Source organism: Amblyomma mixtum, chromosome 3, assembly GCF_055824585.1.
Source record: "Amblyomma mixtum isolate Tamu chromosome 3, ASM5582458v1, whole genome shotgun sequence".
NCBI classification, from domain to species: Eukaryota; Metazoa; Arthropoda; class Arachnida; order Ixodida; family Ixodidae; genus Amblyomma; species Amblyomma mixtum.
The window spans coordinates 331,780,520-331,794,255 of NC_143014.1; the positions used below are offsets into that span (position 1 = coordinate 331,780,520).

Below are 13,736 nucleotides of genomic sequence, written 5' to 3' on the forward strand. Positions count from 1 at the left end.
ACGATACAACTGAAGAAAGCAGTTGGTAACAATGGGGTTTGGTCCGCGGCGTCCTCGTTACTCCACTGACCAATCACAACAGTAAATCGAAATAAGCTTATTAATGTGTGATTGTGTTAAACAAGCCAGAGACATCAAAATTCTTGTCTGGTGCTTAGCTTTTCATTTAAAAACAAAAGTTTTAACAACGGACTACTTATTTGTCATGAAGAAATTCTGTGCGGCGGTCCTAAATATGGGCAGAGCCTCAGTGCACACTTAAGTTGCATAAGTTGTACCCAGCTACAGTACTTCTGTAAAGTTATGTAATGGCTGTTCTGACTGGCTTTGTCATTCTCCTTCATGGCCAACCTGCAGGCAGGCTAGTTTTTTTGTTCTGCTATTATATTAGCCCACCTGTTGAATAATTGATTATTCATTTTGCGTATTGTTTTGCAAAGACCACTTTGTATGCCAATCTTTTTTCAGTTACGATGAATATGCCTCAGCTTGTAACCTCACTTCCTTCGGAGACTTGGAGCGTCAGGAACATCAGGGCCACAACAGTCATCAAGCCATGTGGTGCAACAGGCCAACGAGAACTTTAGAGAGCAGTGTAATGTGGGCACTTCTATTTGCCATGAGTTTAAAAACATTTGACGAATTTCTGATGGAGAAGAATTCAATCTTTATTTTACTTTCTGTCCACTTGTTTCAGTGTTCGTAAGCATCCAGAGTAGCACTACACAAGACAGAAAAACAAAGGAGGGAGACAAAGGGCCACAAGAAATTTGTATTATGCCAACACAACAGGTTGCACCAATTCACTCTTTGGTCAAAACACCTGACAGAGTATTCCACAGTACCAAGAAAAATGCTTTCCTCAGTGTGGGGCAGATTCAACGCACACGGCATGCGAGAGTGGAGACCCAGTGCGGTTCTTCTTCCTCACACGCTTGTTTTAGCACAGCTGTGAGCCTTGAGGAGAAATTTAAACACAAAGTTGCGCCTCCCACTGGGAATAATAAGGAATAAGGGAGTGCCCTCAGCATATGTAGATGATTGCATCACAACATAACGAATGTGAGCGTTGAGTTTTTGTTGAGCATTACACACTCGAAGATGATGGTGGGGTCAACACACAGCTCATGAGTCACATCAAGCACCCCACCACTTTCACAGTGAGAGCACTCTCACGACCGGATTGGGACAAAGCGTTCAGCTACCAAGTCGTGCTTTGCGCCAATTAGTGCTCTTGATTGCCATGATATGCTTCAGAGTGACTCGGACAGCTGAGCTAAACCATCGTATACACTGAATAAACATATAAACAAAAACATAAAATGCATTGACATGTTGCACAACCAAAGCAAAACAAGGTTGCTCCGAATAAGAAAATAGCCCTCACCTTGCGCAGCAACCACGGAGAAGTGATTGACAAAGTTCTTGCTAAGGTGAATTAAAACTTGTGATCTCACTTGCGTGAATTTTTTGCACGAATACAGAACATGTTGTATAACTAAAGCATAACACTTTGCAAATGTAAAACAAATGTGCAAAGAAAGCCTTCACATAGAACTGTAAACTGCAGTTTAACGTCCGCAAGTGACACATGGGTTATCAGGGACGGCGTAGTTAAGAGTTCCAGGTTAATTTAGACCACCTAAGGTTCTTTAACATCTGCTGACATTGTGAAGCACATGCACGCCTCGTGTTTTGCCTCTGCCAAAACTCTGACACCGCAACTGGGGTCGAACCCAGGTCCTCAGGCTCGGTAACCGAGTGCCCTGACTACTGAGCCAACAAAACGGGTCCTTCATTTAGAATTGCACAGAAGGAATTGGGGGACACTGTGGCTCGTCCCTCAAAAGAACTCGTCACGCTGGTCTTCTATTCCAACGGTCATCATCATTATCAGCCTGACCACGCCCACTGCAGGGTAAAGGCCTCTCCCATGCCTCCCCAGTTAACCCTGACCTTCGCGAGTTGCGGCCACCGTATTTTCACGTACTTCTTAATCTCATCCGCTCAACTAACTTTCTGCCATCCCCTGCTACGCTTGCCTTCTCTTGGAATCCACTCATTTACCCTTAAGGACCAGCGGTTATCTTGCCTTCGCATTACACGGCCTGCCCAAGCCCATTTCTTTCTCTTGATTTCGACTAAGATGTCATTAACCCGTGTTTGTTCTTTCACCCACTCCACCCTCTTCCGATCTCTTAACGTTACACCTATCATTTTTCTTTCCATAGCTCGCTGCGTTGTCCTTAGCTTAAGCTGAACCCTCTTTGTTAGCCACCACATTTCTGCCCCATACGCGAGTGCCGGTAAGATACAGCTGTTGTATATCCTAATGGTACTTCTTGTCAAAACAGCGCTGCACGTAAAAGTGATGAGCCAGTTGTGGTCTGTGAGGAATTCATTTGTTGATGTGCAGTAATAGAAATTCTTGAGGCCTCGCTACAGACTTTCGCTATTGCGCAACTTTTTCTGTTAAAAAAAAGGACTATTTCAAATATTCTTGAGACTCCAAACTTTTTACCTAGCTAGACTTAGTTTTCCCCTTTAGTGACCCTTTTAATACAAAGCAGACATTAGGCCAGATTGACAGTGCACTAATCACAGCTAGCCAACTGGAAAAAGTGCAACCATCCATGAAGTCTCTGATGTAGGTTTTCTCCTCTGAAGCAAATTTGAAGAGAGCGGTAATTTTCTTGGAAGGATTTCGAAGCAGGTATTTCGAATACCTCTGGCATAGTTTTGAAAAAGGTTGAACGGCACTACAGACATTTTCAAAATCACATTTTTTTAACATGCAAGGCCGTTACATGAAAAACAAAAGAAAGTGCATTGAAGCTCTGTCACACTCGTTGAAGATTACATGCGGTCACAGACGGGTATCCAGGCCTGTTTCACATAAAAAACTTGAGCACAGCATGGTAGTGCACACCTGTGCACTACCTACATGATTTACACAGTTTACATTTGTCTTCATGGAGCCCCTACTCCAGTATGTGTCAATGACATGTGTCGGTGTGTGTGTTGAAGACACGAGATTTACGTGCGTCTACTCACCGCGATGCGAGTGTCAGCCAGTGTGTGTGTGTGTGTGAGTGTGGACATCACCCATGAAACTCACTGTATTACGCCATCATCAACCTTCATTCGCACTTTCCCTTTCCCCTGTGTGGAGTAGCAGGCCAGGGCCATGTTACCACCGGCCGACCTCTCCACCTTTTCCTCTCATTAAAATTCCTTTCTCTCTCTCGTTGAAGATTAGTCAGTGTTTTGCAAAAATGGCCACTGGAGATTCTGGGAGTCGACCTACGTGCAGAGCTGACAATTTGTAGGGTGCGAGACCTATTTGCGGGTCCTCCGACTGCCGATCTTAATTGCGATCGCGTGGTTGTGCAGATGTCATCCCAGCGGAGGTACACTGAGCCGAAACAATGTGAAGCAAGCTTCTCAGAAACGTTATTCACTCGAGACGAATACTTAGAGATTTTGAATACCAAACATTCAGATAGAATTGAATATTGAATAATTTAATATTCGGTCAAATATTCAAAATTATCAAATATTTGTGGCTTTCTTGCTTGGGCAAGACTTTACCCAGCATACATGCACTTGAGGCTAACACAAGTACAAGCACTGCTACAACACGAACAGTGCGTCAGGTGTAAAAGTTGGCACGAGTCAGGTAGAATACGATACAGTTGACTCTTATAATTCGAAATGGAAGAGGGTGAAAATTTGTTCTAAATATGCAGAGAGTTTGAAATAAGATGAGTATTTTTATTATATATGTTGATGGGACTTTAGTGCCAGTTGAAATAAACCAGCAGTTCGAATTAAGAAAGTTTTAATCAGTGAAATTGCACTGTGCAAGCAAGACGCACACCACTGTGGTGAGAGTTAATGTTCAAAAATTCTTAAACAGCTTTAAAATGTATAATTACAATGGTATAAAAATTATGAAAATTTACACAAGGTGCAACCAAGAGAGACAATAAAGTCAACTCTAATCCCACAAAAACACAGTGGGCAAACAGATAAAACAAAAAGGCACCTAACACTGGCACCCAAAGACAAAAACGAATGCGATGTGACATTAGCGCCCATAGAAACCCAAGAAGTTCCTGGCACCATGATGTGTATAAATTAATCACCTCTGCTTTTCCATTCTCAACTAGTATCTCCTTCCTTTTATGTACTAATGATGAGCATCACCTTTGAATGGTCTCCTTAGAAAGCCTCAGCGAAAAGAAGCCAAGTTAATAATGACTGTCCTACAACCGAACCATCTAAGCCACTGTCACCCAGGCAGTTCAGGCACTAGGAGTTCCACAAACCACTTGCCCATCACCATCAGGCAGTCCATGTCACAAGAAGGGATCTAACGAGTTCAGCTCATACTTGGTCCCGCAGTATGCATTCTTTCATGAGCAGTATTTGTTCACAGCTGCGTTAATTCGTCGCATTGTTCGACGCTTCCAAAACGTGCGGCTATCTCGAGAATGATGAACTAGGCCCATCCGCAAGCTCCGTGAAAGAGGGCTGCTCATTACTGCCGTCCTCCGTCATCAAACTATCCTCGCTGTCTGGTGTGCCATCCGGTGAGTCCAGCTCGTAATGGAGCACCTCTTCATCAGAAAGGTGCGACATTCCCTGCACAAACTTGGCGAACCGCACGGGGTCTTTGAGGCATGTCACCACCTGCCACGTCTTGCAGTCGGGGCTGCTGCAGTACTCGCGCAGGGCATTCAGCGCCCTGCGTGTCTCGATGTCGCCCTGCAGGATGTACTCCTCCTTAGAGTCACTGGAAAAAATTTCAGAGTACCGCATTTCTTTTCCCCGCGCCGCCGACGCGGTCATTGGCCCAACCGCACCACGTGGTCTTGGGGTGCCATATACCTTCCAAGCGCCGGTCGGGCCGGCTGAGAAGAGCGCAGGTTCCCGACGTTTCTCGTGTTGCAACTGTCGCTCTCGTGTTTGATACTGAAGAAATCATGCCTGGCTGCTGCGCCTTCGGATGCAGCAACCGAACCGAGTCCGGAAAGACTTTTTTCTCGATTCCGACCGGGAAAAATGACCGAGAGCGTCGTTCTGCGTGGTTGCACAGAATCGGCCGGGAGAACCTCAAGCACTTGCTTGCGCTTTTTGGTGCTGTTTTAGAAGGTAAGCACAGTGCACACGGTGTTAGCGATAGGATGCTAAGAAAATAGGAGTTCACAGCAAGACCGTCGCGCAGGGATCGTTCGCGGCTTGCCCACTTGACGCGGGTACACGTGTACGCGCTTGCTACTCAACACACGCGGCTCTTCCGACTATTCCGTGCTTGTGGCACGCAAAGGCACATTTATCGCGCGAGAATTCCACGTCGTAACGTGCACCAAGCACTCGCAGGATCTTTCCGCGCCTCGAGACATTCGACCCATGGCACTTGTTTTTCGCGGACCGTGACGATCGCAGCCAATAAAAGCATGGTCGGGCATGTCTTACGTTCACATAACGGCCGCTTTCTGTTCAGTTGTGTTGGGACTGGTAGAAAAATAGAAATGGGTCAAATGATATAGCAATCCTTGAAGCTGCGTGTTTGTGGCGACATGCGTGTTTACGTCCAAAATGAGCTATTTTAAGTGTCACTGCGTAAACTTAGAAACCTTTATAACGTATTCTTTTTCTTCGCCTCTTTATTTGGGTGTTTCAGCTTATTGTTACAGCTATCTTCCATGTTTTTCTTGTGCCACATATTTGAAACAGGGCTTCACTCGAAAAAGTCCTGGGAGCCTACTTCGGCAGCCCAGCATTCGGGTGACCAGCATCACTTTAACTGAACAACAAACATTTGCAGGACCACTTTTGTGCTGAAGACTTCGAGAAGTCTAGAGTGGATGGGAAGAAGAAGCTAATGTCAAGTAGTTTCGTCCTGCTTGAACGAAACGGCGGTCCCATGGCGGTCCACGATGCTCACTGCCCAAAAGCACGAGCTTGTCTCTTTGCTGCTCGGAGTGGCGAAATGTTTCTTTCGTGGCTTGCTCCGCGGAAGGGGGAAAAAAGGCGTGCACAAGCTCCCGATAGCAGCGCTAAGATGCTGCTCACAATCATAGCACAGTTCCTGCAGCAAAGGCAACCGCGGAGCAAAACAACCGCCGGCTGCATTAATTCGCACAAAATAACTATTTTTTTCTCTTCTGAGCAACCATTATCTCCGAGCACGAAGTATTTGCGCTTCAGTGAACACTCAACCCGATACGTCACCGAATATCAAGCTCTTCCAACACGGCGACCTTCCTGCGGCGCAGTCGGCTTGGAAGGTAAATGGCAGCGGCCGCTCAGTGTTGCCAGTCAAATTCCGACCTTTGCGGTACTCTGAAATTTTTTCCAGTGACTCTACTCCTCCTCCGTCAGCAGCGCCACCTTGGGTCGGCACACCCGAGTCCACCACCAGGTCCGAAGCTTGGCCTTCCATGGAGAGGGAAAGTTGTAGGTCGTCAACATGACGAGCACGGCAGCGCCCGTCGCTTCACGCACTTCGGAGGACGTGACCACTCCGGCCAGTGCCACGAGCTGCAGGGACCACTGGATCAGGTTTAGAGTCCGCGGGTGTGTCGGCGGACCGACGCGATAGCAGATGCCGAAGCTCACGAGCGCCGTGAACGCAATGTAGCCGGCTATAACGCTCTTGTATTCGGCCAGCACCTGCATTAGCGGCAGCAGAGAACAGGTTTAAGGCATTATTCTGCCTCAAAGGCATAGAGTAAACAATGGCAAATATCATCACAGTGGATAACCACAAGCTGAATCCCCTAGTTCTCAACAGCAAGCTCTAACATCTTGGCACAACGATATTTCTGTACTTTGTATATATATATACATATATAGCACAAAAAGATACATACTTGGTTGCTAGAGGTAGAATGCGAAATTAAGAAACGCTTTATTTAGGTAAACATTTATTTCGAGTCAACGCTGTGTCTGAACACACACACACATACGTGTGTGTGTGTGTGTGTGTGTGTGTGCGCACGGTATGTGTGTATATAGATATACATAGATATGGACAGATGAAGGGAATCCTATGCCAGTTTCAACTTCCATCTAACTGAACAGCGGTTCAGCCTCCTAACTGCCCATGAGCTGAATGACTGCATGAAACTCAGTACAACCTATTAAAGGACACCTAACTTCTGGGTGCTACATGTTTTGTTCTTTGTAATGATGCATAAGGTATTGTTATACATGGATTACCATGTGATATTTTCCTACAACTGGTAAAAAATTTATAATTAAAATTCTTTCTCATGTTTCAGTTTCAGCCATCGAACAATGACTCAATAAGTGTGCTTACAGGTCAGGCGAGACATGAAAACTGCGATATAATTAATGCCTCGTCGTTTTAAATCACTACAATGCTAAATCCAGCCTGCCTCGAGAGCTGGAATGACAACGAATGTGGAAGCAGTGATTATACTGCAGTTTTTTCATGTCTCACGTGACCTATAAGCACACTTTGATGTCACAGTCATTGTTCCACTGTTGAAACCGAAGCAGCATGACAGAAAAATTCGATTAAAAATTATTTAGCAGTTGTCAGCAGGCATAGTAGTGTCACGGCCGCTAGATGCAAAGCGCAAAGCGAGGTGCGGCCCGCCACGTCGCACAGAAACGGCGTCTTGAGCCTAGTTCTCCGTGCGCCCGCCGCGGCGCCACTGCTCGGGGACAACTGCTCGCAGGGAAACGCCGCGACAGCTGCGTTGGTACGCCCGTTGCTCACTCCTTGAGGTGTAAACAGTGCGCTTTCTAGTTGCTCATTAAAGACTGCATTTTTAAGTAGTCATTGGAAACGCCGATTATGTCCCAATCACCGCAGCAGGTAGGAAGTGTATGCCTGAACGCTGTCCACAACGGCCGCCTATACGATGAACGACCGGGCGAGCGGCTGTAGCTCAGGATGTCGCATTAATGCGCCTGAAGCTTTCGATCTACTTTTAAGGCGTAAGCCTTCTATGGCTCATGACTCGCCAGCGTGTCCGTCCGTCCATGCGTCCGCGGCAGCTGTCAATAATGGTTACTTGAAAAGTCAGTAATGATAGTTAATGGTGTAGTAGTAGATGTACGAACAGTAATGATGATTAGTTAATGATACCCACTAAACGCGCACACTGCGCATGCGCAGTGCCCCATGCGCAATCCTCAGGTGGTTTAACAACGGCGCATGTAGACTCACGTCAAAAGTTTGCAAAATGGTCTTATCACCCAGAGCTCTCTCAGGTGCTCTCTGAACGTTGATCGAGGAAGGATGCAGACCGCGCGCGCTCCAATGTCGCCCGCTACGAAACGCGCTCGCAATGCCGTAAGGAAGCGTTCAAGAGTCGCCAAACGATCTTCAATAGTCGCCAAGCAGAGGGCAGCGACAGAGGCGGTTGAAGGCTTTCGCCTCTTCGCGCTTTAGATCGTCAAAGTGATCCCTGATTTTTATTCCCTTCTCGCTACCCCATGTAGACGGTGAATGAGACGGACACGCACAGCTGGTCACACGCAGTAAATTTCCGCTTCGTGTCACGTCGATTTTTGGCTCTTATATACACAAGTTATTGCAATTTATGAAAAAGAAAAACTATCATTATAGCTGAAGTTGTGGAACTTCATAAGCCCTGCAGCCGAGAAAACCACAAAGTACTTGGCACTTTTATTGCATGGTCATACAAGAAAGGAAGGAACCATTCACAGACGAAGAACCTTCCTTGACCTTACTTTTTGTAGTCATTCTCTGTAAAATGCAAGGAACATGCCAGAGACCTGTCGCTTGGCACCCACTTGCTTCCTTTCCCTGACAGTCCTTGGCAAGCGATATTTTCAGCCACGCTTCTCGACGCTGTAGTTCAGAGGGAAACTCATGATATCTCACAGTTGGCTGTTTTCTGGAGTTTGTGACGGACAGTGGCACACAGCAGATGCGCGGCATCGTGCCCAATACACGTCCCTGACCTCCACACACGCATTCACGAAAAGCCCAAAAAGTGCACGGCAGACACGAGGCAAACATTCATTCACGCGCACACGAAAAGTCCAAATCGAGCACCGCAGACGCGAGGCAAACGTGCTCACTCACGCGCACAGCAGAAAATCCAAAGAAAGCACTGCAGACATGAGGAACGTGAGTAGTAGTAGTAGTGGTTTTTATTTTGCATTGAATATGGAAGGCAAACGCGGTTTTACACGACGCAAACGCGGTTTTACACGAGGCAAACGCGCTCGAACACGACGAAGCAAGGAGCGCTTCGGGAGTCCACTCCCGGGACCTGTCCCCGAACAGTGGCGCCCCCACCGAAAACAGCGGCCGCGACTGTAAACTCCACCAGGACATGCTCACCCATTGTCGGCGGCGCGACGTGGCTGGCCGCACCTCGCTTTGCGCTTTGCATCGAGCGGCCGTGGTAGTGTCTTCTGCATCGTTGCAGAGAAGAAAACAAGCCACCAAATTTAGGTGTCTATACTCCTTTTAGTGTCAAGCCATTATTAGCACATTAATAAGAATGTAGTACCTGTATGGTGTAATGTTTAATTTATATCAATAATTCCACATCGTTACCAACACTAAGGATGGCAATGAGGAGGTGATTGGTTGGTTTATTGGGGTTTAACGTCCCAAAGCGACCCAGAATGCTAAAATTAGTTGGCAAATTGGTTTTTGGGGAAAGGAAATGGAGCAGTATCTGTCTCACATACCTAGGCGGACACCTGAACCGCGCCGTAAGTAAGGGAAGGGAGGAATTAAGGTAGGAGTGAAAGAGGTGCCGTAGTGGAGGTCTCCAGAAAATTTCGACCACCTGGGTAACGTGCACTGACATCGCACAGCACACGGGCGCCTCTAGCGTTTCGCCTCCATCGAAACGCGGCCGCCACGGTCGGGTTCGCACCTGGGTACTCCGGCTCGATAGACGAGCGCCTTACCACTGAGCCACCGCAGCGGGTACAGGATGCCCCCACCCGCCCATACGCACCTGGTAGACATTGTACCAGAGCAGCTGAAGCAGATAGAGCACCAGGGACCATCCGAAGAAGATGACGGAGTAGCCGGCGACGCGCCGGGGTAGCAGGCGGCCCGCGAGGAACACGCCCATAAGCAGGAAGGCGAGCACGCCCACAGCGACGCCGCACGTGTAGAAGACGAGTACGTTGCGGCACAGCGCCGGCACGCCGAAAAAGAGCAGCACCGACGCGGCGAACTGCAGGACGCGCCAGTAGTTGGCCTGGCGAACTACCAACTCGAAGCGGTAGTCGTCCTCCGACACGAGCCCGAAGCAGTGCGGTCGGAAGGTCGACAGCGAGATGGTCGACTGCCTCCAAGGCAGCAACGTCACCCAGCTCGCCAGATGAGCGTTGAACTGCGCGCGCACCGACGCCTCGTCGGGCCCCTCGAAGAGCTTGAAGCGCTCGGGTACGTGCCTGAACTCGACGTAGATGGACTTGAAGATCGTCAGGTAGCGGACGGGATCGCCGGGGTAGCAGTAGACGACCATCTCGTTCATCCGGCCGCGGGGCCTGGCGTAGAGGAGGCCCTCGCGTAGCGTCGTCAGGCCGCTGTCGTATGTGTCCTGTGCACTGGACGCGTCGTCTCCGAGGGAAACTTCGGCGAACAGGACGAGCAGTACGGCGGCTAGCGGCTGGAGAGAGGTCGACATGGCGGTTTCCGTGCCTGGTAGTCAGGGGTAGGACCGTTCCGCCCACGACGTACAGTAGGTCGTGGTTCCGCCGTTCCAGTGCCGAAGGAAGAGTTCTTATCGCCTGCCTATCGGTCCCCGTAAAAGCGCGTGCCGTAATCCTGCTTCCAGCCCGTCACAGCATCGCAACGCCGGCACGCCGGTTCATGGAGGTTCACTTCCGGTTGCGGGGCAGCTTCACAAAATGTGACGTCAGGGCCTCTCCTTTCTTTCCTTCCTCCATGCGCCGGTTTGTTGACACACCCATTGCGAAAGAACTGAGGCTGCTGTGGCCAGGTGGGCCAGGTCAACTACGAATGAATCAGCGAACGTCCTTCTCCATGAGCGAACGTTACAACACATTTGGATTGGATTGGACTATTTATAGCATAGTCACAAGCAAGTTTCAACCAATGTCACCAATAGTTGCTATTTTGACGTCAGGTGACGACGAGAAGCTTTCAGCAGTTTCGGTTTTAGTTCTGGTTTTGGTAAGGCAGTGTGATTTTGAAGACCAGAAGCGCGTGACAGATTTTCAGCAAATAATATGCGCTGGAAGTAACCTGAATCACCTTAAAACGAGTGATATTTTCCTTCGACATTAATATCGCATGTAGATGGTTTTTAAAGCATTGACGGTGACGTTTTACGAGATGTTCGCCGTAAATAGCTGTGCATACTTTCTCTATGGCTGTAATGGGTAACTCGTAAAAAGGAAAGTTGAAGCGACCCTATCTACTCGCGCTCGCTCGAAACAGATACGCGGATCAAATAAATTATTTCCTATAAGACGCCCGTGTGCTGTGCGATATATATGTCAGTGCACGTGAAAGATCCCCAGGTGGTCGAATTTAGTTGGTTGATTGGTCTCAAACAAAGATGGCACATACCCATCTACAGTAAAGCAAACTGCAGAGGAGTGGCCAAGGCACAGGCGGTGAATTGCTGGAAATAGGAGCGTTTAGACGGGGAAAAGGAATAGTATAGGCTGACAGATTGGACGACGTAACGACAGGGGACCTGTTAACTTGGAGATTGAAGACGGGACAATAGCTTTATGTGCAAATTCGAATGCAACGCATGTTTCAATTTCTCGCTGGCTATTCCGGAGACGACCATGACGCCTCTTCCTTCTTTCGCTCCCTCCTTTATCCATTCGCTTACGGCACGGTTCGGACGTCATTTCTTTTCCCCAAAAACCAATTTTCAATTTCCTTCCTAATACATCGATGTTAAACGGTCCACCACTAGGTCTGTCATCACGTCTACAAACGTGGTCAGTCATCGCGCGAACCGCTTTGATTTTTTTTCTGTTCCGGAATTTTGTGTGGTGGGTTTTGTAGTAAGTGTATAATTGGTTAACAACAGAAGATTGCAAGGCAGACCACTGTAGTATGTATTGAAACATTGCCCAAGCGGAACATCGTGTTTGAAAATAGGTCTTTAATTTTGGTGGATGCCAATGAGTAAATTACTCCCTTAGTATGGATCTTTAATGAATCACTTGAATGCGTGCCGTATATTGACAGCGCTCTAATAAATTTCAGTTTGTGTTAATGCATTTTATGCAGAATCTATCACGTGCCCCATCTCCCAAGCATTCAGTGCCACCTGTTACACATGATTGTGGTATTATGTGAAGTTTGACAACACGAGGCTGCATGTGGGCTTTGAGAAAGCCATAGTGGGGGCTCTGGATTAGTTTCGACCACCTGGGGTTCTACCTGCACTGACATTGCACAGCACACGGGCATGCTTGCATTTCACCTCGACCGAAACTTGGCTGCTGTCGCTGGGTTTTGACTCCAGGACCTAAGGCTCACAGCGATTCTAATGTTAAAGCCATCTATTGTTCCCACAAGCAGAAATATGAGCAAGCAATCGTGTTTAGGTGTGAGCTTGAAACAAAAGGTGGCTTTACCAGTAAAGCAAGGTGTCATCCCTGAAGTGTTTTTTGCTGCCTATAACTGTAATTAAAGGGACGGAAGGAAATGAAAGGCGATGCATGATGAAGGGTCAAAGGTTCTGGATGATAATGTTTGAAGAATGTATACACGCAAAAAATATGTGGTGTGGTACTAAACACTGCAAAAATATTATCTAATGCTCATGCAGCCTTGGCCAAATTTTTTTGATGCTCTAGGTATTCCAACTTGTTACCTTGGAGAAGTTGTAACATTTTTTTGCATTTTTTCAGCGTTTAGCGAACTAGAATGTTGCACGTATATGCAACAAACCCCTCAGTTTCACACGAACACATCTAGAGAGTTTGAACTTTCTTGTGTGCTGTGCATTATTGTGAGCACAACTCTCAACATTTGCTTGAATACGAAACTTGCCTATGTTAAGAGGCGGCACATATGTGTACAAAGTATACATGCACGTGTCTTTATACACTGTCAAGCACCTTGCTCATTAGTTTCTGTTAATTTTCTTTTTTATTTTATGCACGTGTGTGTGTGTGAGAAAGATCTCCACAGCAACACAGAATTGCTGCTGGGAGTCTTCATAATGTACGTTGCCGTTGCCATGTAGCACACAGTGGTTATTTTTCACTCATTGGTGCAATCTCTGTTCTGCTGTGACTTTATGGTATACTTGGGGGTTTAACCTCTGAAGGTCAAAATGCCTTATGTTGAGACCAATTTTTTTTTCCTTTCCAAAATGGGCCTGATCCTGTGCACATGCTGAATGTTTCCTGTCATCTTCCCCTCTCCACATAAACGTAGGGTCATCAGCCACCTTGGGGAAGTTTCTGGTTTCAGCCCTGACATTTTGATAATGTTAGGGGGGGTTTTATGAATTGAATTTTCTAATTTATCAGTGAAGCACCATTGCCGAGGCATTGTCGAGGGTCACTCAATGCTGCTGCCATTTTGCAAAGGTCATTTTGCCCTAATGAAAAGCTGCAACCGGTGCTCGCCAGCAGTTCGTTCATGTAAAACTGCTGCAACTTCCAAGAAGCCCAAATGTAACAATGCTGTTCTACAAACTTCAAAACTGCCCACGTGAAATCAATGAAGCATTGATTACCAATGATATAGACCACAG

The 13,736-nt window shown here is 47.3% G+C and overlaps 1 protein-coding gene across 1 annotated transcript; it reads right to left on the reverse strand.

Moving 5' to 3' along the window:
* Positions 1-615: 615 nt before the first annotated feature.
* On the reverse strand, positions 616-10,857 carry LOC149355958 (nuclear envelope integral membrane protein-like). Its single transcript, XM_089584056.1, has 3 exons — positions 9,987-10,857; positions 6,377-6,681; positions 616-4,798 (listed from the first exon to the last, which is right to left on the reverse strand). Exons 1-3 carry the CDS (start codon positions 10,665-10,667, stop codon positions 4,486-4,488), a joined length of 1,299 nt encoding a protein of 432 aa, XP_089440182.1. The 5' UTR covers positions 10,668-10,857; the 3' UTR covers positions 616-4,485.
* Between the last annotated feature and the right edge of the window lie 2,879 nt (positions 10,858-13,736).